The 27,870-nt window shown below is 36.2% G+C and overlaps 1 protein-coding gene across 2 annotated transcripts; it reads right to left on the bottom strand.

The window, feature by feature from the left end:
• Positions 1 to 27,696, bottom strand: LOC114095295 (pantetheinase). 2 transcript variants are annotated; one of them, XM_027938488.2, is made up of 8 exons: positions 27,484 to 27,696; positions 25,931 to 26,061; positions 21,098 to 21,290; positions 20,168 to 20,459; positions 19,297 to 19,655; positions 3,584 to 3,754; positions 2,298 to 2,437; positions 1 to 317 (listed from the first exon to the last, which is right to left on the bottom strand). In XM_027938488.2, exons 1-8 carry the CDS (start codon positions 27,694 to 27,696, stop codon positions 305 to 307), a joined length of 1,512 nt encoding a protein of 503 aa, XP_027794289.1. In that variant the 3' UTR covers positions 1 to 304. The 2 variants fall into 2 exon arrangements, with proteins under 2 accessions (XP_027794289.1, XP_027794288.2); XM_027938487.2 differs by lacking the exon at positions 1 to 317 and having other exon boundaries at positions 2,081 to 2,437.
• Between the last annotated feature and the right edge of the window lie 174 nt (positions 27,697 to 27,870).

Genomic DNA, 27,870 nt, shown 5'->3' with positions numbered 1-27,870 from the left:
TAAAAGAGGAGCAAAGTTTATTAGAAGGGATAGGAAATGGGAAAATGGGGACACACTCAAGGGACATTGTCGGTCCTCTCAGAGACGAGAAGTATGATGTTTTAGTCAGCTTTTTGGTTTGTTTGTTTGTGTGTTTTTTTTTTCCCACTGTGACTAAAAGAATAGTTTTAGAAGAGAGGAAAAAAAAAAGGCTTATTTGGGGGCACACAGAAGAGGTCTCGGTTCATAGAAGGCCAACTCCATTGCTCTGGGCCTGAGGTGAAGTAGAACATCATGGCAGAACAGTGCGGCAGAGAAAATTGTTTCAGAATGTCACACTAGGAAGAAGAAAGAGAGAGAGTGAGCTCCCCTCACCATGAAAAAAAAATATAAACCACAAAGGCATGCCCTAATGGACCGCCCCCCTCCTTTAGCCACTCCCTAACTGCCTACAGTAACCACCCAGTTAATTCCTACCAAGGGATTAACACACTGATTAAGTTAAGACTCTCATAACCCAATCATTTCACATCTAAACTTTCTGCATTGTCTCACATATGAACTTTAGGGGAGCACCTAATATCTAAACCATAATGAAAGCATGCCCCTTCTGCCCTCTAGTTTTACTGGGGGTCCCAGGGAAGTTTCCAGAGAATCCTCCCCAGGTCCATCTCTTGACTTTTGACTGACAACAGGATTGCATTAGACTTCCAAGTCTCTGCTGTACACAGTAAATGTCTGATGGAACTCTAGGTCATTTTGTCCCATGCTGACCAGTTCTAATTGAAACCTGTTCTGACAGATTTTATGATTAGAGGAATTATCCTTGTCTCCTGGCATTCTGGAACCTGGTCTTTGTAAGGATCACAAACATCTCCCAAAGATAATTTCTGTTGTTCTTATTGCCATTTCTGGCCTGCATTTCTTCAGCAGATAATAGGTTATTATTAAAGGAATATAACATTCTATTGATGTAAGCCAGACAGGGCTGCAGGTAAATTGTTTTTTTAAAAGAAAGCATGTCAGGGTAGGCGCAGTGGCCAGTTTATAGAAATATCCCGCTACCTTCATGTTTCCACTGCTCACATCTGAGTCCTGTCACACCCAGTGATCTGAGTCTCACAAAAGAAGAAACATCTCTTGGAATCATGCCTCTGACTAATGGAAAAATGCCCAGGCTTTAGCCCACTAAGGCAAATAAAATCAATAAAGCTCACATCCCCCTCTGTTTGGAGAGGAGGCAGGTCCCTTGATCAGTGTCCCAAGCAAAGTAATGCAAAGCCCTATCTGCCTTTCTTTTCTGCCCCTACGTCCCACCATTTTGCACCATATGGTGGGGGACAGGCAGAGAGGGAGGATGGGACGTATTATTGTGGTAGGACTGCCACAACAAACGACCACAGACTGGGTGATTTAAGCAACAGAAATTTACTTTCTTATGATTCTGTGGCTTAGAAGTTGAAGATCAATGTGTTGGTAGGTGTGGTTTCTCCTAACGCTCTCCTTGGTTTTCAGGTGTTCACAGTCTTCACCTGTGCATGTCTGTGTCCTTATTGACTCTTCTAATATGAAAACGAGTCATATTGGATTGGGGTCCACCTTAATGATCTCATTTTACCTCTTTTAAGACCATATTTACAAACACAATCACATTCTCAGATATGAGGTGTTAATGACTTCAATTTATGAATTTTTGGTGACATATTTAGCCCATAAGAGAATTGAAATTTGATGTTTATGTAAATAATAAACACAGCAAACAAATAAAACCATTGAAAATCTTAAGCAGAACTGAGTAAGAGATATGTTATAATAAAAGTGGCAAGAGATTCAAACTTCTTGTAAGTGAATTTTGTAATGGTTTTATTGTGGGTTTGGTTTTTTTAAAATATTTTTTTTAGTTGCCAATGGACCTTTATTTATATGTGGTACTGAGAATCGAACCCAGTGCCGCACACATGCTAGGCAAGTGCTCTATCACTGAGCTATAACCCCAGCCCTTGTTGTGTTTTTTAAACATAATTTTTATTTCTTTTGCATAAAACATTCATGATATTCATTTGGCACAAACAATCCAGTTCCTAGAAAGACCAAAAATTAAATACAGACAAATTTTATAGGTAGATATTAATAGATATTATATTAATCTTACATAATCTGCTGTGTGTGTTTGTCTAAATAAAGAGAAATATTAGTCATTTACTTATACCAGAGGCCACTGTTAGCAAAAGCTATTTTTAAGATTATCCCAAATAAAAGAGAAAATGTAAATATTCTACCAACATAATGAGAACACAATAGGTTTTATAACTACTAACATTATTTTTACTGAATATGTTGAGAGGTCAGGTGACCCATTTGATGCCAAATCCTTCTCGTACACCCTCCCAAAGAGAGTGACCGTTAACAGAGGTCCAGATGTTGGCTTCAGGCTAAACAAACGTCCATCACTTGACACCTGATGAAAACAGAATAGTACACAAGGTCAACCTTTAAGTCATATAATTCCACAACACTTCTAAAATACAGTACAACTGAATAAAGAAATAATTTTTTAAAATACTGGCTGAATTTTGTTTCCTTAGAAATATTTGAAGGCCTGGGGTATAGCTCCCTGGTAGAGTGCATGTGCAGCATGTGTGAGGCCCTGGGTTCAATCTCAAGCACCACAAAAATAAATAAATAAATAAATAAGAAGAAACCTTAGAAATATTTGAAATGTTGTTTGTTAAACAAAAATAAATAGAAGCTATGAAATTGGCACTCGTTCATTTATTATTGAAATGTCTATTTCAATTTGTTAAAATTAACTTACCTGAGGAAGTATTTGTGAGTTAATAAACATAAAACAATGGATTTGGTAGTATGTAAGAGACATATCTAGTCCTCTCCAACAAAATAAAGATTGTTGCAAATTGTCAGTAGTGATTGACCCATGGGAGGTTTGAAATGAACATCAATCATCCCCTGCCACTTATCACAGTCTCCTAGCCTCTGTATGGTCCTCCCTCACCCTAGAAGTTGTTTCTGCCTAGAAAGGGAAGTGAGACGGGAACCTATAGGAAGCATCAGTGGAATAATGTGGCTGAGAAGAACACTGGCAAAGCAAGCAATTTTTTATAAATTTTAAAATTTTTGCTTTCTTGCCAACACCAGCCACTGATGAATTCTCTCTTCTTCAGCTTTTTTTCTTTCCTTTCTGCCTATTGTCACACCAGATCTTGACCCATACAACTGGAAAGATTCCCTTAAACTTCCCTAGGCCATCAGTCCCCAGAGATCCAAAGGGACCTGTGGTAGGACTGGTCCTGCACTCTTCTTGTTGAATATTCTTCCTAATCAACAGAGCTTAAATAGTCCAGTTTTTTTCCCTAGAACTCCTCAAATGAGATTTCTTTATTTCTTTTCAAGGACACACATTATTACATTAAGAACTTCCAGGTAAGAAAATCAGCCCGCTCAGTATCCTTCGTGATCCCCCAAATAACCATACCTTTTTCAAATGGAGACTTTTATGGTTTTTGGAGGCACTTGGGGGTTTTGAGGTCAAAAAGTACTTCCTCTTACATGAAATTAATTGGCAATATCAAGCAAAGATTGTTACCTGAAATTCTTTAGGTGCAAGCTGAACGTCACTCAGCAATACCTCAGGGAAGACATACTGGGTTCCGAAAGTGCCACTGAGGGAGAACGATTCAAACCTAGTGGAAGCTGTGTCAACTGAACCACCACAGGTGTGCAAGTCAGTGGTTTCACATTTCAGCAGAGTACAAATCTAGAGAAGTAATGCAAATCAAGAGGTTATAGGAAGTCGTGATGCACATGTAATTAGCTTTCTCTAATCATTGCACAATGCTGAAACATCATGTTATACACCACACAATGCTTACGTGTTAGTCACATTTTAATATAGAAGCAGAAAAAATTTTAAATGAATTGGTTAGTTTAATGCTAGCTGCACTAAAAATAAAAAGTCATAAGAAAGTCATTTGAAATACTCTGTACTTCAAAAATAACTGTGCCCCCTTAGTTGGCAAAAATAATGTGTTTCTTCATAGAGTTGCCATGTTTATTTCTGAATAATGAATAGCTAATGTACCCATCAATAAGATAAGGACTTTAGGTTCCAGTGCTTCCTGAAATTTGCTGTTGAACAGATAACCACATAATACGAAAATCGAATATTTGACCATGAACAACTATATCTTTATTCTTCAAGTTAGCAATGTTTTCAATTATCAAGAATGTTCCATATTTTAAAAATATTTAATCTCAACACTAGTGAAACTTCTTATTGCTTATTTCACATGATGAAAAAAAAAATAGGGTTGTAATGAGCTGCAAAGTTGATCTAGAGACAACCTCCATAATCCAGAAATGTCATGTCTTTTATTTCCGAACACAGACTGAAAAAGTCAGTTAAGTTCTTCTCCCATTATATGACATGGTCATTTCAATGTAAAAATCTAACTATATAACTCATTTCACCATGCAGAGGGAACATTCCCTCTAGGGGGATTCACAGTCACTTAACTCTATCTGCAGCATCTTCTAAACCAATATCATTTCTTGCCTGACTGAAGCATTAGTCTCTAACTGGTCTCCCTAATTTGCATTTTGGCAGATAGAAGGCAAGCACTTCAAAGCAAGTGTTAAGTGTCTTTCATGTTAAGATGAGAGACAAATAATTTTCAAGTATGGGAGAATGAAAACACACTTCTATTTTGTTCCCTTAAAATCCTATAAAAAAACAACACTAATTTTTTAAAAACAAGAAAATCCTTTGAAATCCTATAAAACCAACATTAATTTTTTAAAAGAAACAAAAGGAAGTAAGGATAGAAAACAGGAGGACTGACCATAGTATAGCTTTAGAATCTGCATTTGATGCAAAAAGTGGTTACTAACTGACTCAACAGACCTCTGAAAGCCACATCCTAAACTGGCCAGTGGCGAAAGGCAAGAATCAACCATCTTCACTTCAGAATGCCCAATAGATTGTATCACTGGAACCTAGGTACTAGGTAACTCAAGTGTGCATAAAGTTGTGGGGGCCAAATTAAGGAAAATTAGTAGGAAGTTGTGAAGAATGCCTTAGATACTAAGATAGGCCACAGTCCCTCCCCTACTCTGGTAAAAGTTTGGGAATTTATTTTCAGAGAGATAAAGCAGATGGTTTTTACAGGGAGGTATGAAAGATGTGGTTAAAAGGGATTAGATGAATGAATCACAGTGAATATTTGAAACATCTCCCTCAGCCATTCCCCACAAACACCTTGCAAAGTCATTTCTCTGAGACGGCTCCAATGCAATTATTAATTTCAGGAGAAACAAAGAGGAAAATAATATGCAGCCAACGCTTCCCTCTGAATATTTGCATAGTCATAGTAATGCAAATAAAAGTATAGTGGAAGGATGGCAAATGGGATGCAGGTAGAATGATGTAGCAAAGCTAAGTGTTCATCTACCAGAGCAGAATATAAAAGATAATAGCTAAAAATGGTGAATTTTAAAGAACATAAGTACTATTAGGAAACATGAATTGGATTGTAATAAAAAAAATGAGTCAACTTCTCTCTGAAAAAGGGAGCTAGGTGGATTATGGATGACACAATTGTTTTATCACATTTTTTTAGTGCTCTTCATCTTCTTAACTATGTGCATGCAGTACTTTCTTGAAGATAAATGAAAAAAGAAAAGAGAATAAATCCACATGGCCAGGTGCAGTGGCAGATGCCTATATCCCAGCAACTTGGGAGGCTGAGGCAGGAGGATCACAAGTTCATGACCAACCTCAACAACTTAGCAAGGCCCTAAGCAACTTAGTAAGACACTGTCTCAAAATTTTACAAAAAGGGCTGGGGATGTGACTGAGTGGTTAAATGCCCCAGGTTCAATCACCAGTACCAAAACAACAACAAGAAAAAATAATCATTTTGGAAGTAAGACATAGAAAGACTTGGATATGGGAAGAAATGAAGGGATAACAGAATTTATCCCTTCATTTAATTAGGACAAAATTTATGAATAAAACATAGCAGTAGTGTATAGAAATATAGAGAAGAGTAAATTCCAGAAAAAACAACAGCTAAAATATTGACAAGTATTTGCCCCCTGAAAGGGGGAGGAGGCAGACTCAAAAGTGAACTAGAGTTTCATAAACCTCCAGTGCTATGTGTCTTTTTAATTATGCCCATGAATTACTTTGATTAAAATGAGTGAGGTAGGGAGGGCTAGAACCAATCCAGGAAATAAAAAGGGACAGGACATCTGGCATATGAAAAGGACTAAGGGAGGAAAGAAATTGAATAGGCAGCTACTTGCAATGTGGTTGGTATTGAAACCTGGTGGTGTTGCTCTGGTGATGGAAAGGATAGGTTGCGGTTATTTTTATTGGCAATACTACTAATAAAATAAACATTTATTAAGGACTTTTTACATGCTGATATTAATGCATAACATGAATTTATTAAATCAAACTTCCTCAAAACCCTATAAAGAATTATCTCAGAAAAAAAACACCATATGAGGACAAAAGGCAGAAGGTGCTGAGAGACCCAAGAAAGATCCAGAGAATATGCTGTTTTATCATCCTTTTTGCAGGACTAGGAGAGGTTCCGCAGTAGTGTACTCTAAGTTTGCAGGTACTTTTCCTTTGCAGCATTTGTCACAACTAAAACTAACTAGTAATTTTCTTTATTTTCTGTGCAATGACTGGCTCCCCTTAGGCTTATGGGGATTACAGCCCTCTTACTCTTCTTAACATCCCCATCCTCTAGCAAGTGCCTAAATATAGCAGGCATTGCATAAGAATTTGGTTGAAGACAGTGAGTCCACATATTATAGGTGAATAGCTAGAGACTTAAGGAGGTTGAAGGGTTGGCTCGAAGCCAGGTGGCTACAAGAGATCACCCAGGATTTTACTTCATTTTTTTCTTTTCCATTCTTCCTTCTCCTTCTTTTTCTCCTCCTTTTTTTTATTTTTTTATTTTTAAGTACTGAGGATTAAACCCAGGGGTCCTGAACCACTGAACCATATTCCCAGTCCTCTTTATTTTTCTTTTTAAGACAAGGTCTCACTAAGTTGCTTAGGGCCTTGCTAAACTACTGAGGCTGACTTTGAACTTCCTCCTGCCTCAGGCTCCCAAGCCACACCTCACTCACCTCACTCACCCAGGATTCTGATACCAAAATCTATATTCTCAATTTGCTAATCAAACTTATGCATTTTATTTTTGGTTTTTAGCAGAGTTCTTGGTCCCTAATTCCTTACACTGTTGGAGAGTCGAAAGCCCCAGAAGTTGGTGGTTTGGAGGACTGTCACAGTGGAGGGAGGTTATAGAGGGAGGGTACAGATAATAATTTAAAGAGGAAAAACTCCCTTGGTAAAGGTAATTAATTTCTTTCATTTGCCTATTCCTTTTTCATTGAATTGCTCAATAATTCTTTAAAATATGTAGGCTGCTCCCTCTCCCACTCTTTTCTAGCAACTGCTCCAAATCTTTTCTTCCTTCAAAGACTTCTTCAAGTCGTTTATCCAACCTTTTACCACTTTAGAATTCTTCTTTAGAATGCCACCACTTCCTTTTTTGCCCACATCCTTAAGTCTTACGAAATTGTGTGTATTTACCAAAGAATACATAGAAAATTTGTGAGGCAATATGGGGGTTTATTTCATGCTTACCTCTTTGTCTTTTTCTTCTTTCCCTTAGTTAGGAAGTAGTTTTTAGTAATACCAGAGATTTTTTCCTAGCATAATATAGCATCGCAGACTATGAAAGAATATCAATATCACACAATACCAAAGTTCCTTATCTTCAACACCAATATCCAAAATTTTTTGAAAATAAGAATTTTTTAATAAACCATTTGGCATTAAAACCAAAGTGGAATTAATTAAACTCTATAATCTAGTTATTTAGGCTATTTAAGGTGAATATTACCATGTTTTCCAACAGCTAAACTTATATGCTTGATGCTGGATATTGTCCCAGACTCCGTTGGCTATATGTTCACAAGACATAGTCTTTGTGAAATTAGAAATTTCCAAATTCCAAAATGTGTGGTACCAGCAGAGGTAGCTACCCAGCAATAACAACAGAGAGCTCGGTTTTACTTGACAGACCCAACCCACTACCCAACATTAAGAAGGGATTTCTTGATGATCCAAGATTATAGACCAGAGGGAGGCAGCATTCTGTGCCGCTCTGTGACCTGGGACTCAACCAGTGAGAATACTATTTCTCTATGAGTGATATTCCTGATCCCTCTCAGGAATCACAGTCACCATTCCCATGCAGGGCTCCAGGCCTCAACGTCAGAGTAGGTCTCCCAACTACTTGCCCATGCTGGACTACCAAGTGCCCAAGCAGGACCATAGGCATCAGCACCCATGCAGAACTTTTGGCCACACACCTGAACAGAAATCCCAGATGCCACTTCTATGCAGGATACCCAGCAGCTACCCACATGCAAGAACTCTGGCCGCCACTCCTGTGTGGACCCTCATCTACCAATGTGGGGCTCCCCCAGTGGCCTCCATCTTGGGACTCTGCAGCAACAGAGATAGTCCCCTACAAGCGGTGCCTTGGCCTGCCTGCACCAAAGAACTTCACATAGGCTCTTCACACAGCTGAAACCACACACTGCATGCCACGGAGCTCTCTCTGAACACATTGTCCATGTCCAACGCTATCACTGGGATACCCCCATCCCAACTGACACCCCATCACTGAAAGCAGATGCCTCCATCTTGGAGCACCATCATCACCATCTTTAGTGGGAGCAACTCCCAGTTTGTAACTCTGCCTTGGCAGGTACCCAGTTTCTTTTCTTTTTTTTTTTTTTTTTGTTATTGTTGGTTGTTCAAAACATTACATATTTCTTGATATATCATATTTCACGCTTTGATTCAAGTGGGTTATGAACTCCCATTTTTACCCCATATACAGATTGCAGAATCACATCAGTTACACATCCATTGATTTACATATTGCCATACTAGTGTCTGTTGTGTTCTGCTGCCTTTCCTATCCTCTACTATCCCCCCTCCTCTCCCCTCCCCTCCCCTCTTCTCTCTCTACCCCCTCTACTCTCATTCATTTCTCCCCCTTGTATTATTTTTGCCTTTCCCCTCACTTCCTCTTGTATGTACTTTTGTATAACCCTGAGGGTCTCCTTCCATTTCCATGCAATTTCCCTTCTCTCTCCCTTTCCCTCCCACCTCTCATCCCTGTTTAGTGTTAATCTTCTTCTCATGCTCTTCGTCCCTACTCTGTTCTTAGTTACTCTCCTTATATCAAAGAAAACATTTGGCATCTCCCCCCCCCCCATCCCCAGCAGCTGCTAACCTGGCACAGTGACACCTTGGTTACCTTCACCACCCTGAGGGCAGAGATACCAGCTAACAACAGATGACCCCACCTATTGGATGAAAGGGGAAGCAGGAAAGATACTGATCTTCAACCAAATCAAGCCTTGTTTCTTTGAGATTTTTTTTTCTTTTTTTTCTTCTTCTTTCCTATTATCCCACATTCATACCCCCAACACATGTGAAACCAAGTACTTTGCATGAATTAGGATTTTGAGGTCTGGGACTTCTGAATAGTATATTACAGTTGTGTTGTATATTCTTGTTTTTTCCCCCACCAATTTTTACTATTTTAACTTTTTTTTTCTGAATATATATCTGTGTTTGTTTTATGTACTATACTGTCTTCCTTCTTTCTTGTCTACCCAAAATTACTTCCTCTCCATTCTCTTCTACTAACCTTCTTCTTTTTTTTTTCACTTTAAAAAATGTTGTTATTAGTGCTTCCTAGCTATCCATGATAATTACTAACCTTCTTCTTTACATTTCTCTTCCACACTTCCTAAGATACAATAACTCTATAACCTCACCTCCTACCTCCTCAGCATATCATCCTACATATTGCTCCCCATTCTTTGTCTACCATCAGAAACTGTAAACACTTTTACAAACCTACTGATTATATTGTAGATAATAATTGAATTCACCATTTCTGTACATTGTGACCCAACTGTAAACATATTTATAGCAACTAATTGTTTCTAAGGCTGTATATTGATTATATTGGAATTTGTTAACATTGTCCTTCACCTCAAAGGATAAGTATTGGAGCCCCACTGAGACACTATAAGCCTGTAGGGTAAAAATGGTAATGCCTCAGATTCACAGTACTAGAAGGGAAGACATAAAAGAAATATGAAAAGACAAGGTAAGAAAGTGCACCAAATAAATCAAAATACCACATTATTAGAATCCATGGCCAGAATAACACAAGAAATTACAAAGAAGGAGTTCAGGATGTACATAATTAAAAAGTTCTGTGAATTAAAGGATGACATAAGAGAGCAAATACAGGCAGCAAAAGATGATCTTGACAAAGAGCTACATAAATAAATACAGGAAGCAAAATATTACTTCAATGGGGAGATAGAGGTTCTAAAAACAAACAAACAGAAATCCTTAAAATGAAAGAAAATAAACCAAATTAAAAGTTCAAATTAAAAGCATTACCAACAGATTAGACCACTTGGAAGACAGGACCTCAGACAATGAAGACAAAATGTATAATCTTGAAAAGAATGTATACCACACAGTGAAAATAGTAAGAAATCATAAGCAGAACATTCAAGAAATATGGGATAGCATAAAAGACCAAATTTAAGAATTATTGGGATAGAAGAAAGCATAGAGTTCCAAACCAAAAAATGAACAATTTATTCAATAAAATAATATCAGAAAATTTTCCAAACATGAAGAATGAATTGGAAAACCAAATTCAAGAGGCTTACAGAACACCAAATGTACAAAATCACAACAGATCCACACCAAGATGCATTATAACGAAAATACCTAACATACAGAATAAGGAGAGAATATTAAAAGCCACGAGAGAAAGGAACCAGATTACATATAGTTGGAGAACAATTAGATAATGTACAGGTTTTTCAAACCAGACCCTGAAAGCTACAAGATCCTGGGAAAACATATATTAAGCCCTGAAAGAAAATGGATGCCAACCAAGAATCTTATATCCAGCAAAATTACACTTTAGATTTGATAAAGAAATAAAAACCTTCAATGAAAAACAAAAGTTAAAAGAATTTACAGCTAGAAAACCTGCACTACAGAATATCCTTAGCAAAATATTCCATGAAGAGGAAATAAAAAACAACAATGACAATCAACAGAGGGAGGTACTACACAAAAGGAAAAAGTAATCAAATGAGCAACCAAGTCAAGTTAAATAACAAAAATGGCTGGGAATACAAATCATGTCTCAATAATAACCCTGAATGTTAATGGCCTAAACTCACCAATCAAAAGACATAGACTAGCAGATTGGATTTTAAAGAAGACCCACAATATGCTACCTTCAGGGGACTCATCTCATAGGAAAAGACATCCACAGACTGAAGGTGAAAGGTTGGGAAAAAATCATACCACTCACACGGACTGCAAAAGCAAGCAGGGATTTCCATCCTCATATCAAATAAAGTAGACTTCAAGTTAAAGTTAACCAAAAGGGATAAAGAAGGACATTTCATACTGCTCAACAGAACCAGACACCAACAAAATATGACAATTATAAATATATATGCCCCAAATAAGGGAGCATCTCTGTTCATGAAACAAATTCTTCTCAATTCAAGAGTCAAATTGACCACAACACAATAATTTTGGGTGACTTTAACACACCTCTTTCACAACTGGATAGATCTTTCAAACATAAGTTGAAAAAAGAAACTATAGAACTCAATAATAAAACCAATAACTTAGACTTAACTGACATATATAGAATATTTCATCCTTCAACAAGCGAATATACTTTCTTCTCAACAGCCCATGGATCCTTCTCTAAAATAGACCATATATTATGCCACAAAACAACTCTTAGCAAATACAAAAAAGTAGAGATAGTACTCTGCATTTTATCAGATCATAATGGAATGAAATTAGAAATCAATGACAAAATAAAACATAAAAGCTACTCCAACACCTGGAAACTACATAATATGGTACTGAATGAACAATGGGTTGCAAAAGACATCAAGGACAAGGTTAAAAAATTCTTAGAGGTAAATGAGAACACTGATACAACATATTGAAATCTCTGGGACACTATGAAGGCAGCACTAAGAGTAAAATTCATTGCATGGAGTTCATTCCTTAAAAGGAAAAAAAGCCAACAGATAAATGACTTAACACTAAATCTCAAAGCCCTAGAAAAGGAAAAAACAAATCAACACCAAAAGCAGAAGACAGGAAATAATTAAAATCAGAGATAAAATCAATAAAACCAAAATAAGTTGAAAAAACAAAAAGTTGGTTCTTCAAAAAGATAAATAGAATTGACAAAACTTACCCATGCTAATGAAGAAAAGGAGAGAGAAAACTGAAATTACTAACATACATGATGAAAAAGGAAATATCCCAACAGACATTACATAAATACAGAAGATAATTAGAAATTATTTTGAAAACTTGTACTCCAATAAAATAGAAAATATTGAAGGCATTGACAAATTTCTAGAGTCATATGACTTGCCCAAATTAAACCAGGATGATATACATAATTCAAAAAGATCAATTTCAAGCAATGAAATAGAAGATGTCATCAGAAGCCTAACAACCAAGAAAAGCCCAGGGCATGATGGATACACAGCCAATTTCTACAAGACATTTAAAGCTGAACTAATATGAATACTCTTTAATTTATTTTAGGAAATAGAAAAAGAGGGAGCACTTCCAAACTCATTCTATGAGGCCAATATCACCCTGATTCCAAAACCAGGCAAAGACACATCAAAGAAAGAAAACTCAGACCAATATCTCTAATGAACACAGATGCAACAATTCTCAAAAAATTCTGGCAAATCAAATACAAAAACATATCAAAAAGATAGTGCACCATGATCAAGTGAAATTCATCCCAGGGATACAATGTCGGTTCAACATATGGAAATCAATAAATGTAATTCATCACATCAATTGACTAAAAGATAAGATCCATATGATCATCTCAATAGATGCAGAAAAAGCATTTGATAAAATACAGCACCTTTTCATGTTCAAAACACTAAAAATCTAGGGATTACAGGAGAATATCTGAACATCATAAAAGCTATCTATGCTAAGCTCCAGGCCAACATCATTCTAAATGGAGAAAAATTTGAAGTATTCCCTCTAAAAACTGCAACAAGACAGGGATGCCTTCTTTCACCACTTCTATTTAACATAGTTTTTGAAACACTGGCCAGAGCAATTAGACAGAAAAAAGAAATTAAAGGGATTCAGATAGGAAAAGAAGAACTCAAATTACCACTATTTGTTGACAATATGATGCTATACCTAGAAGACCCAAAACATTCCACCACAAAGCTTTCAGAACTAGAAAATGAATTGAGAAAAGCAGCAGTATATTAAATCAACACCGATAAATCAAAGGCATTTTCTGTTTATCAGTGACAAATCCTCTGAAAGGCAAATGGGGAAAACTATCCCATTTGCAATAGCCTCAATAAAATAAAATACTTGGGAATCAACCTAACAAAAGAGGTGAGAGACCTCTACAACAAAAACTACAGAACACTAAAGAAAGAAATGAAAGAAGACCTTAGAAGATGGAAAGATCTCCCTTGTTCTTGGATAGGCAGCATTAATATTGTCAAAATTACCATTCTATCAAAAGCATTATAAAGATTCAATGCAAATCCAATCAAAATCCCAATGACATTCCTCATAGAAATAGAAAAGGCAGTCATGAAATTCATCTGGAAAAATAAGAGACCCAGAATAGCCAAAGCAATCCTTAGCAAGGAGAGTGAAGCAAGTGGCATCGCTATACCAGACCTTAAACAATACTACAGGGCTGGGGATGTGGCTCAAGCGGTAGCGCGCTCGCCTGGCATGCGTGCGGCCCGGTTTCGATCCTCAGCACCACATATAAACAAAGATGTTGTGTCCGCCAAAAACTAAAAAATAAATATTAAAATTCTCTCTCTCTCTCTCTCCCTCCCTCTCTCACTCTATCTTTAAAAAAAACAAACAAAAAAAAAAAACAATACTACAGAGCAATAGTAGCAAAAACATCATGGTATTGGCAGCAAAATATATGGGTAGACCAATGGTACAGAAAAGAATACACAGAGACTAACCCACATAATTACAGTTATATTAGGAAAAGGCTCCAAAAACATACATTGGAGAAAAGATAGCCTCTTCAACAAATGGTGCTGGAAATCAATATGCAACAAAATGAAATTAAACCCCTATCTCTCACCATGCACAAAACTCAAATCAAAATGGATCAAGGACCTAGGAATTAAACCAGAGACCCTGCGCCTAATAGAAGAAAAAGTACGCCCAAATCTCCATCATGTCAGATTAGGGCCCTACTTCCTTAATAAGACTCCTATAGTGCAAGAATTATAAATTAAAAAATCAATAAATGGGATGGACTCAAACTAAAAAGTTTCTTCTCAGCAAAAGAAACAATCTGTAAGGTGAATAGAGAGCCTACATCTTGGGAACAAATTTTTACCACTCACACATCAGATAGAGCACTTATTTCTAGGGTATATAAAGAACTCAAAAAGCTAAACACACATACACACACACACACAAAAAAAAAAAAAAAAAAAAAAAAAAAAAACCCAAATAACCCAATTAATAAATGGGCCAAGGAACTGAAGAGACACTTCTCAGAAGATGATATATAATCAACATATATGTGAAAAAATGTTCAACATCTCCAGCAATTAGAGAAATACAAATCAAAACTACTCTGATTTCATCTTACTCCAGTCAGAATGGCAGCTATTAAGAATACAAACAACAATAAGTGTTGGCGAGAATGTGTGGAAAAAGGCACACTCATACATTGCTGGTCGGACTGCAAATTGGTGCAGCCAACATGGAAAGCAGTACGGAGATTCCTTGGAAAATTAAAAATGGAACCACCATTTGACCCAGCTATTCCACTCCTCAGTCTATACCCAAAGGACTTAAAAACACCATACTACAGGAACACAGCCACATCAATGTTTATAGCAGCACAATACACAGAAGCTAAACTGTGGAACCAACCTATATGCCCTTCAGTAGATGAATAGATAATGAAAATGGGGTATATATATACACACTGGAATATTACTCAGCAATAAAAGAGAATAAAATCATGGCATTCATAGTGGAGTTGGGAGGAGGAGCATGGGAAGATTAGATGAACTCTAGATTGGGCAAAGGGCAGGGACAAGAAGGGAGGGGACATGAGAGTAGAAAAGACAGTGGACTGAGATGAAATCATTACCCTAAGTACATGTATGAAGATATGAATGGTGTGAATATACTTTGTATACAACCAGAGAGATGAAAAATCATATTCTATATGTGTAATATGAATTGTAATGCATTCTGCTGTGATATATGGCAAAGTAAAATTTTAAAAATTTGAAAAAAGAGGGCACTTCCTGATTCTCTCCTTGAATGAACCTGAGACTGAGAGAGGCAGAAAGATAGAACAAGACTGAAAGGGAAGACGGAGAGTTGAGAGACTGCTGTCTTACATGGTAGCTGGCTTTTTACTTTAAAAATACATCACACACAAAAAAAACCCCCACTATTTTTTAAATTTTATATGACTATACAGTACCATATATATGCTTCATATCTAACTTAATATGTTAATATACTATATAATACATGGCAATAAATATTATTCTATAATATAGTTTGTTCATCTCATTTTCAATTGTTGGACATTTTATACTTATATTCACAATACTATTTTTTCCCTTTCCTCTAGAACCTTAAAGAACTGATTAGGAGTATTGGTTCCTCCTGTATTTTCATCTTTTGCTGTTCTCTGCCTTAGACCTATACAGATAATCAAGGCTTTCTCATCTACTAGAAGAAAAAAAATTTTTTTCCCTGACCATAAGTCTCTGTTCAGCTCCTGACTAGTTTCTCAGACAAGGTTTCTTTCTGAAGTAAAATTATTCACCCTCCTTCTCTATATCCTTACTACCCTTTAACTTCTCAACCACTATAATCTGTCCTTTACTCTCATTACGAACAGAGAAAATTCCATCAAGACTGTACCTATTAATGCCCATCTGTAAAAATAGAACACAAATATGCCTCACAGTTTCCCACTTTGAAGAGTTTCTACATCCTTGGTATCCATTAGAGGTTTTTTTTTTGTTTTTTTTTTTTTTTTTTTAATTCTCTTTCATTGCTCAATCTTATCTGCAAGTTCCTATTTTTTTTGTTCATTCTGTGCCCCAAACACTGGAGCTTCAGAAAGCTCCATTTGTTTAGTATTTTTGAGTACTTCTCTGTATAGTCTCCTTTGTAAAGTCATTCTCTCTTGCAGGGCTTCTCCTGTTTCTCAAAAACAGTGTTTCTAAATCTAATATTTCCTAAGCATCAGACCCATACATTCAATAGCCTCGCTGGTGGTTACAGTTGAGTGGCCCATAATAACTTCAAGACCAGCAGATCCCTAACTGAACTCAGCATCTTCCCATTTCCATCCAATCTGCTCCTCTTGCATCCTGATCTGTCAGAAGCATCACAACCACCCAGCCACTATTTCCAGAAACCAGTAGTTTTCTAGACCCATCATTCCACTTTCCTGTTTCACATTAAATTAACCATTGAGTTCAGTTTTCTAAATATTTATCGACTGTATACTTTTTCCTTATTCCTACTAACATAACCTTGGTTCAGGAATTTTTTAAAAAAAACTATTTTAATAATCTATCTCATCTTTTTTTTTATCTTAGTTTCATTGTGCAGAGTATGCCAAAAAAATCTACTCCAAGTAGATCTGACCATTTTATTTCTTTGCTGAACACCTTCCAAGAGCTGACCAACACCTACAGAATAAAAGTGTGCCATGGAGGGGCTGGATATGTAGCTCAATGATAGAGCACTTGCCCTACCCAGTGCTGAGGTTCAGGTTTGTTCTCCAACACCACAGAAAGTAAAGGAAACAAAAGAAGAGATGAATTGCTATTAAATGTGTCAGGTTCAATCTTTCAGGATGTGATATTCCTTCAAGGATTTCCCCCACCTATTCTTGCTTCTCCTATTATTCCTTGGTAACAGCAAATACCTTGCTCTTTCTACACACCCTGCTTTTTCACACATCCAATTCCTTATTCATGCACTTCACTCCACTGAGAATTCCCTCCCACTCTTCTTTACATGGATACTAGCATCATCTCTAGAAACTTCCCTGGATCCCTAATTAGACTAAGTTCAGCTCCTTAGCACTTCTACAGCAAGGTGTGCCTTCTATGTTCTCTCACCTGTAAACCTGCACTGCAGTTATCTATCCAAATGTATGTCCTGAAATTCAATGAGAGGTACTTACAACACTAATTAAAGGGATCACTCCTGGTTTTTCTTTAGCAAAGTAGGGTAACCATTGGGCAGAACAACCTATAATATATTAAAAAATAACTAGGAAAGAAGACTATGAAATTTCCAATATATAAAAATGATAAATGATTGAAGAGGTGGAAATGCTTATTACCCAATATGATTAATGCATATTGTGTACTTGTATTGTATTACTATAATGTACTCCATAATATGCAGTTAGGGATCTGCTGGTCATGAATTTATGGGCCACTCAACTGTAACCACCAGAGAGGCTATTGAATGTATGAAGTACATTCCTGTTCCACATTAAATTAACCACTGAGTTCAGTTTTCTAAATATTTATTGACTGTATGGGTCTGATGCTTAAGAAATATTAGATTTAGAAACACTGTTTTTGAGAAACTGGAGGATAAGCTGTGCAAGAGAGAATGACATTGCAAAGGAGACTATACAGAGAAGTAGAGAAGTAGAGAAGTGCTCCAGTGTTTGGTGCACAAAATGAACAAAAGAATGCTTGTTTTAAAATAATATTTTTTAAAATAAAAAACTACAAAAGACACATGTGTTTCTCCTCTACCAAGAGACTAAATTCCTCAAAGGCAGGTCAATATTATTCATCTTCCTATAATTAGCAATGAATACGTACCCAGTATATGGTAGGAACTCAATAAATGTTTATGAAAATGAATAATCACTGGTATAGCACCAATGGCAGAGTAAATAAAATGTTTGCAATAGGCGTAGTTCCAGCATTCAGGGGCTCAGTCTCAAACAAGTATGTGAATAATATGACATGATGTGACTTTGATAAGTTAAGCATAGGGTGTTCTGGGAGGACATGAAAGAGGTACCCAACCCAGCTGGGGCATGGCTGTGGTACTACAGAAGTGTCAGGTAAAATTTCTTAGTGGAGATAACAACAGGAATGTTCTATGAGAAATTATTAGATGTGGGTCACCACAGACAAAGGAAATAAACTGCAAATGCACAAAGGCCCCACACACTTTTCAAATTGGAGATGGGAAAATGTCTTCATATTACAGAAGCTTAAGGCACATGTGGGTACAAGTGAAAGAAGAGGATAGAGAAACAGAAAGGACCGAACATCAAGACTGAGAGTCTGTTCTGCTTGGGAACTTAGTTGTCAATTTGTAGTCAGTGAGGAATTTTAAGCAGGAGAGTAATAAAATCAGAAATGGCATTTTATAATTTTTGTGATTGTAGCACGGAAAATGGAGTGAATGGATCTGAGACTGTCTACAGAAAGCTGTGTTAGAAGACTATTGCAATAATTTGAGTGAGATAGGATGGGGGCCAGACCAAGAAATAAAAGAGCAGAATGAGAGGAACATAGAGGTCACTTGTTCTTTGGGATTCCATCTTACCAAATTATAATAGCCCCTCTTTTTTAAATGTTGAGGATTGTGAAATATCTGATTTTTGAAGGAATAAACCATTCTACTGAAAAATCTCAGACAACAGCTTCATCTGTTTCCAGTACATACTTAAAAGTCAACTTTGTTATAAACAGGATAGGATAAGTGAACATATAGGGAAAATGTCTAAATTTGTTCAGGTAGGATATATCATAAGTATTTAATTATCCATTTTTATCTGCAATCTGAATAATTTTTAATGTTGGCACTACAAATAATGTTCTACTTTGATCCGATCTATTTAAAATTGTACTGACAACTAAAATTGCAAGATTTAAAAAATAAAGTGAGACTGCCCAACCAAATTTGAATTTCCAATAAAGAATTATTTTTAGAAAATATCTGTTCAAAAAAATGAAACATACTTAAACAATACTAAGAAATCATTCACTGTTTATCTTACACTTAAATTTACCTGAGTGTTTGTATTTGACGTTGCAATTTCTGACACCAAAAATTACCTGTAGGTAATAGCGCCCTTCAACAACGTGCAGTCCATCAAATGCTCCTAAGGCATAAACTTCATCTGATCTCTTTTCAGACATCTCGTAGCTTAAATGACAGCAGAGCTCTTTCTGACAAACTGTGTAATTTCCTGCAATTTCTGTGAGCTCCACAAAGGTGAATTCATCAAAAAAGACAGTGCCCTTGAATTCTTGGTTTCCTGTTGGGAATGCATGTATACTGCTGGCGTAAGAAGACCAATTCACTATGGAATGGGATGGGTGGGAATCCAGTGTTGAGATGATAAGTTTTCCCTCTGGTGTCTTCATATCATAATGAAATGCTCTAGGAAAATCAGGTGCATAAATACCACTTCCTGAAAGTAATCAGTTGGAGATGCCATTTAAATTAGGAAAGTGGAGAAAGGTTTCATAATGCTCATTTTAAACTCATCAGTTCAAGCCAACCTATGTATTTAATTAATTTCAATAAAATACACTGATGAGGGGGCAGAGATGAGAGGATCCAATAAAATGTGAAAATGAGAAATCAAGAAGGATGTAGAAGTGATGAATTTTGAAAAAAAAATAAAAAGTATGCATGCATTCAGGAAATAAGATCAAATAAATAAAATAAAATAAATCTGTAAAACAGTTTAGATTGAGATTGATCCTGAAGTGTGTCACCAGCTAAATGTTCAAAATCTAAGAATTGGAAAACAATTGTATTAAGGAGTAAATGTTAGTCATGTTAGTGTTCAAAAAACAATTTTCGTTTTTCTGATTATATCAAGTTTAAAAATCTTTTCGATATGTTTTTTGGTGTATTATAATTTGCATACTTATTGGTAGAATTCAAAGCCTATATATCTTAAAGAGCACATGTTACCTGTCATTCTATTTGAGGGGTTATGTAAATTAGATGCAAGGAAATTGACTCCCATGCCCATAGCCCAAGCTGAGTGGAACTCAACCGCTGACAAATGTGGCAGGACATTCATCCAAGCTGTTGGGAAGAGTATGGTGTCCACGTGGAGATCTTTCACCAGGGCAACAGCAGGATCATGGAAGAGAATATCAAAGCAAGTGAAAATGCCAAACTTTCCAAAGGTTGTGTTAAATGTCACCATCTCAGGCTCTTTGGGTGCATTGAATTGGTCTTCACCCATGAAAAGGTTTTGCTGTGAAAAACAGAAGATGAAGGGAAATGAAATTCTTTTAAGATGTGGGCCTGGACATCAGTGTACCTGAAAAAATGCAAGCTCACATCAATTTAACATTGCCAGTTTCACCTATCATGGCTGCCTTCATGGGAAGAGTAGTGCTTTGGAGAACCTGAGGCCACTCCAGTGAAATAGAGCCTTTGGCTCCATCTTCCCATTACAGCTATTTGTATGTGTATTCTCATCTGCAAAGACCATCTTGAATTTCACAAGGTAAAGAAGTAAAATAGATCATCTCTGTTTGCCAAGAACACTTAACTATTGCCTGTGAGCCAAGAGCTTTATTTTGTCCATTGTCAAGACCGAGTTTATCTGATAAGGAGTTTTTCATTCTTTGACTCATCAAGAGGGCAGATCTTTAAAAGAACAAAGCCTAAAAATTAACCTTATATTTCAATGTAGGTAACTCCTGCTGACTCTCACATACACCTACAACAAACTCATGTGCTCCCAAATGTACAGCAAATTATAAGAACTTACCAAACCTAATCATTACTTTCCATGTACACTTATTATCAATAGTAAGAGGGTTTTTGTCTTGTTCACTGTAATTCATTAAGCATTAAATAACTCAATTATTTGCAAATTAAATTTACCTTATGGTAGCGTGCCACCAGTTTTCCCTGAGAATCAAACACCACGTTAGTATTGTATTGGTAACGACCATCAGGAGGACATTGGGGCTCACTGGCATTGCATGACTTCTTGTCCCCTATATTTGCCACCACATAGATAGAGTTATTCTTGGCCAGGCAGCTGAGTCTTTCTTGTACTGGGTTGTAGCCAAATCTGGTATATGTTCATTGAAAGAAAAAAAAATTAATCAAGTTTAGTTTTTTATGATATTTTCAACTTAATTTTGCTTTTAAAAAAATTCAGAATGACAGTTGTCTGAACCTATCATTTGATATATACAAAAATGTTCTTAATATCAATAGGTAGAAGAGACATATTTAGACAAGAAAAGGGTTTAGAGAAAATTTGGCTGTAGAAAACTACTCCAGTGTAAAACTCCAAGCCATGTATTTTTTTTTCACAGCATGGATTATAACCTATAATCACATGTCCATTTATGTGTTCATCTTTCAATGTCTGTAGTATCCTATAGATAATTGAGGCAAAGACCTGCATACCCTGAATATTGAACCCATGCCTGACAGCAGCAAAGAAGCATTACAAAATATTTTGAATGAGTGAACCAAAACTTGTAACAAGGAGGATCCTGGAAAGATGGTGGAGTAGAAAGCAGAAAGCACCAGGGATCTAACTACCCAACTAGATAACAACTACACTGGTAGAAACCATCTAATACAGTAGTTTGAAACTCTGAACTCCATTCAAAGACTGCAACTTCCAGTGGAAGTTTGGAAGGTAAATGGTGCTTAATTTTAGTCAATTTCCCCCCTAAGCTCAGCAGTGGTTTCCCATCCCACTCCAAGCCCTGTGATAGGATGCTGCAAGTGTGTTCCTGGAGAAGTTTGCAGGCAGCTTGCAGGATCAGGGTGAACATTAAAACTCAGTCCTCTAGGATCAGGGATATGTTTTCTGATCAGTCCTGGTTGCTTCAGAGTATGGAGTTACAGACACAGAGGCAAGCAGCATTGTTGCGCACATATACATGCATTCAACTCATGGATGCAACTGCTTCCTCTAGGACCAAAGTGACTGCCAAGGTATTCAAAGGGCCTTCTCAAATCTCCTTTCATTTTTCCCTTTTTTAGGAGCCATACAGTTAAGAACTAAGACAAACAGAATCAGACCAACATATATGGGAATTTAGAAAGTTGCCACCCAAACTCAGGAAAAGGCACAGGTATAGAAGAGACTGAGAAGATCTTATGTTTATACTTCAAGCTGATCCTCAACAAAGGTCTGTAATAATGAAGAAGAAGAAAATAAAAATACCAAAAACAAACACAATAAACCAAGAGAAACTACCCCTGAAAAAGATCAGAGTCAGACCTACTAGAAAAAGACTTTAAAACAGTTGTCTTGATGGCATGGTGGTACACACCTATAATCCCAGCTGCTCAGGAGACTGAGGCAGTGGATTACAACATCAAGGCCGGAGAATGTAGCTCAGTGGTAGAAATGTGTTAAAATTAAAAATTAATAATTAAAAATTATGAGTATGTTTTGGGGCACACAATGTATGATGACAGAAATATGTGAAGTTAATAACTGAAATAGAAAAAGACAGATATGTATAAGAGCAATTTTTATGTTCTTGAAGTTAAATAAATTCAAATTAGAGTATTATAACCTTATGATGCTAAATATAATCCCTATGGCAACTACAAAGAAAACAGGTACAGATAGACACAAAAGAAAATGAGAAGGGAATTTAAATGTATCATAAAAATCAACTGAATACAAAATAAAACAGTAATGCAGGAAATGAGAAACAAAAAGCTATAAGGGATACTGAAAACAAAATGACACAGAAAACACCAAATTGAAAGAGATAAGTCCCTCCTTGTCTTTAATCACATTATATGTAAATGCATTAAACTCTCCAATAAAATATCAGATTGACAGAATGAAACTTCAAAAAAATATAATTCAACTCCACGCTGTCCCCAAGTTCCTTTAACTCCAAAGAAATAAATAGGTTGAAAGTGAAAGGATGGAAAAAGATATTTTATGCAAATGGTTATGAGGATGACTATACAGATGATCCACTATCGATAATGTGTAGTCATACAATTTCTCAATTTACAATGGTGCAAATGCATACTCACACAACCATTCTGTTTTTTATTGTCAGTACAGTATTTAGTAAATTACACGGGATATTCAACACTATATTACAAAATAGTCTTTATATTAGATGATTTTGCCCAACCATAGGTTAATGCAAATGTTTTGAGCACATTTATGTAGTCTAGACTAAGATACAATGTTCAGTAAATCTGGCCCACTAAAAGCATTTTTCACGTATAACATTTTATTTAATCATGACATAATCCCATCAAAAATCAAGGAGCACCATTCTTATTATCAGACAAAATAGACTTTAAGTCAAAAAAAGTTACAAGGTACAAAGAAAAATATGTACTAATATTAATATCCAGAATACATATAGCTCTCCTAAAAGTCAACAGTAACAACAATGATTCAAAAATGAGCAAAAGGGTTCAATAGATATTTCTCCAAAGAAAATGCACAAATGACCAATAAACACATGAAAAGATGCCCAGCATGACTAATCATTAATGAAATGCAAATCGAAACCACAAAGACATACCAACTTTACACCCCATCAGGATGGCTACTACCAGTAAATAATAATTAATAATAATAGCAAGAGTTTGTGAGAATGTGGAAAAATTGGAACCCTGCATACTGGTGGTAAAGTACCTGCCATTATAGAAAGCAGTTTATTAGTTTCTCAAAAAAATTATAAAAAAAAACTATTCCAATTTCATTTTGGAATATAAACCCAAAAGTGTTAAAATAGAAAGATATCAAAGATATGTTCATATACCCATGTTCATAGAGCAAAACAAGAAAGGGTCTATGGATGAATAAATAAGCAAAATATGGCGTGCACACACACACACACACACACACACACACACACACATGCATGCAGACATCATTCAGCCTTTAAAAAAAAACAGAAATTCAACAAGGATGATTGAGAACATTAAGTAAAATCAGCCAATCACAAAAAGACAAATACTATATGATTCCATTATGTAAAATTCCTAGAGTAGTCAAACTCATAGAGAAGGGAAATGCCATTCAGAAGCAAAATCAATTCAATTCATAATGAAAGTAATAATAGAATTCTGGTCTTTAAGACACTGAAGGTCTGGCATGGGAGATGGTTATATAAGAAATAATTATGATACAATGGAATGAGAATAAAGTGATTGATTAAGATAAGTAGTACTGAACTTTGTCAAAATCAAGGTGACTTTATCAGTAGCTATAGTATTTGGTTTGTGTGGTTTTGAGAGCTGATTCAAAACAGGAATTCCTAAAACAATGTTAGCCATGGTGCATTCAGAAAGAAGTGTTTTCACTAACATGATTCTCCCAGGTATGTAAAATATTGGCTTTCTACATTAATATTAAAAGTGCTATTTTAATGTTTCTTTAGTCTATTCCAGATTTAAGCAATATGCACAATTCTGCTAGATCACCTCCTAGGTTAAAATCAGCCTATACAACCAGAAAAATGGGGAGTTGTACTCCATGTATGTATAATTTGTCAAAATATATTCTATTTTCATGTATAACTAAAATGTGGCATACATACACAATGGAATTTTACTCAGCAATAAAAGAGAATAAAATCATGGCATTTGCAGGTAGATGGAGGGCATTGGAGAAGATAATGTTAAGTGAAGTTAGCCAATCCCATAAAAACAAATGCTGAATGTTTTCTCTGATATAAGAAGGCTGACTCATAGTGGGCTAGGGAGGGGGAGCATGGGAGGAATAGATGAATTCTAGATAGGGCAGAGGGATGGGAGGGAAAGGAAGGGGGCAAGGGATTAGCAAGGGTGGTGGAATGTGATGGACATCATTATCCAAAGTACATGTATGAAAACAAAAATTGGGTTGTTAACATACTTTATATACAACCAGAGATATGAAAAATTGTGCTGTATTGCTGCAGTCCGGCTGCAGCAAAATAACCAGGGGGTGACGAGCAACTTGTGTACACTGATACAGCAGGAGTGGGAGCCGTTTATTGTAGGACAGGAGGGGTACATATACGTTACACACAGCTTATCTTAATTAACATAAACTAGATATAGCAGTTAACCAATAAGAAATCTCCACACTTAATGTCTCGCTGACGTTACTTCACAAACCACTCCCTCTGGCAAAATGCCAGGCGCCATCTTGAATTGTTTATAGACCCTAACACTGTATATGTGTAATAAGAATTGTAATGCATTCCACTGTTATTTATTATTTATTTATTTACTAAAAATCAATTTTAAAAATCAGCCTAAGCTTTAAGGGTTTTAACACATTAGCCTCATCAACTATTTGACCAATGAAATAGGAAACTCATTCATTCCAAATGGACACATGCCTCTCTTTTGTGATCTGCTCATACAGTTTCAAATTACAAACGTGCACAGGAAAATATTTTTCTTTTCACAGGCAAGAATTTAGAGACTAAGATTTGGGTCTTGTTTCACCCCCTAAATACCTCCTTCCTCAGCCTCCCAAGTCACTGACATTACATTGTGTGCCACCACATCTGGCTGAAATGTGATGATTTCTAAGCCATTTTCTAACACTAATTTCTGTGATTTCACAATTCACATTTCTGATCAATACATCCATAATAATGAAAAACAAAGTATTTTGAAGCGTAGAGTTCACAACACATCTATGCAAAGTTTTCCCAGGCAAAAGAAGTTGATGTTCATGATTGACTTTTTCACATTCTCTTTCTTTACCTGTTAGGATTATTACAGGGGATCCAGTTCACTTGAGGGTCTGGGATATCCTCCAAGTATGGGTAAATAGATTCCCTGCTGAAATTGTAACCATAAATACCATCTTCTGGAGTCACAATTATATGTGCTCCCTGTTTAAAAAAATATATAGTTAATTAAAACATTTCTCAAATAGGGAAAAATTGCAAGGGGTAGAGATGCAAGAGAAACTGAATGGCTAACATCCATTTGGGTCTTTTCTTCCCCTTTCAATCTTACTTGTTTGTTTTCTACATTGATCTAATTTGTTTTCTTTTCCCAAATTCTTTAATCTTCTAATCCTGCCATTGCTGTTCTAGATAGTTTTTTCATTCTCTCAAAGATGTTAATAATTTTTCCAGACCATTCTCTGCAGTCATGAATTATATAACTACCTCTCCTGAAATCAATTCCTCCCTGAACTTTGGACAATTATTGTGACTACTGTGCCAGGATTGATTTATAACTCAAATTCTTTGTTTACTTTATCTTCTGCTCTAGCTTTCCCCTGCATGGCACCCTGAAAACCGGATTCCTGCTCCTATGAAGGAAGAGAGTCACACAACAGTTACCTGAATTGTGCTAAGGTTAGAAATACTGCCTGAGCTAACATGAGCACTTTTGAATTGGAGGGTCACCTTGAAGGTCGCTGTGATCTTAAAAGAAATAATTGGACTAATTGAGAAAGAGCATCAGATCTCCTGATAACCTCATGTTTTAATATACATAAGAATATACTGGGGCTCAGCAGTAGCACACTTGCCTGGCACATGTGAGGCAAATGGGTTCGATTCTTAGCACCACATATAAATAAATAAAGGTCTATCAACAACTAAAAATATATTTTAAAAAATATATATACATCAACAGATGGTATAGTATGTATGTGCCTATAAACTTCCTCACTTATTTCTGATCTATACCTGACCTATGAATATCTTATTTAAATCTTATTTGTCCAAACCACACATTTAAACTGCATGTGCTTTGCTTCAAACTTACGTCTTCATTTAACTCCAGGACTTACTGTTCAATAATACATATACTTTTATCCTATAATTAGAATGAAGCATGTAGTATATAATACACACTTGCAAGTCATTTGTTAACTTGAATCATGTTTTCAGATTATAAATTTACCTGAAAACCTGCAAACTCTTAAGGACACAAGAGGACACTGAGGCCATGAATACTCTGATAGTACCTGTTCCCTGACCCATCTATCCTCCACGCCCGTCTGTAGCAGAAAAAAAAGAATATGTTAAATTTATAGCAAGTTCCTCAAAGGTCTGCTATTTCTTAATGATGACCAAACCATTCCTTTCTTAGCTTTGCTCTCTTTGTTGGGAGTGTAAGAGTGTCCTTACTCTGTTGATTTTGAGAGTAAAGTGAGATTCTAACTGTAAAACAAAGGATCTTGGCTATCCTGATACATACATCACCCAAAATTGTAACTGACCCTGACAACATCTCTCCCCTGGGACCCTATCTTTCTCATAGAATCTAGCACACTGGAGAGATGGCAGAGATGGTACCTGATTTGCAGCTAACGTGATCGCTCCTTCCAAAACATCAATATTCCTGTTCATGAATGCCAATGCTTCTTCAGGAGACACTAAGGTTAGGGGGTCATCAGGCAGTCTCACTGCATGTTCATAAACAGCTGCGATAAAAGTATCCAAGGAGTTGACTTTTAAAACACAGAAAACCGAAATTGCCGCATAAGCCAGAAACTGAGTAGTAGTCATGCTGAAGTCCAAAGAGTACTGCAAAACAGAGTGTGTCTTACTATTTATAGACGAAAACACAAGTGGTCACATGGTTCCTGGGACTTAGTACTTTAAAAACTAAGTGCAAAGACTAATTTTAAGAAAACTTTGTGCCTTCATATTATCCTTAGGCAACAAAAGACCTTTTCATCC

This window comes from Marmota flaviventris, chromosome 6 (assembly GCF_047511675.1).
Source record: "Marmota flaviventris isolate mMarFla1 chromosome 6, mMarFla1.hap1, whole genome shotgun sequence".
In the NCBI taxonomy this organism is placed as follows: domain Eukaryota; kingdom Metazoa; phylum Chordata; class Mammalia; order Rodentia; family Sciuridae; genus Marmota; species Marmota flaviventris.
This window is presented reverse-complemented; position numbering and strand designations above follow the sequence as displayed.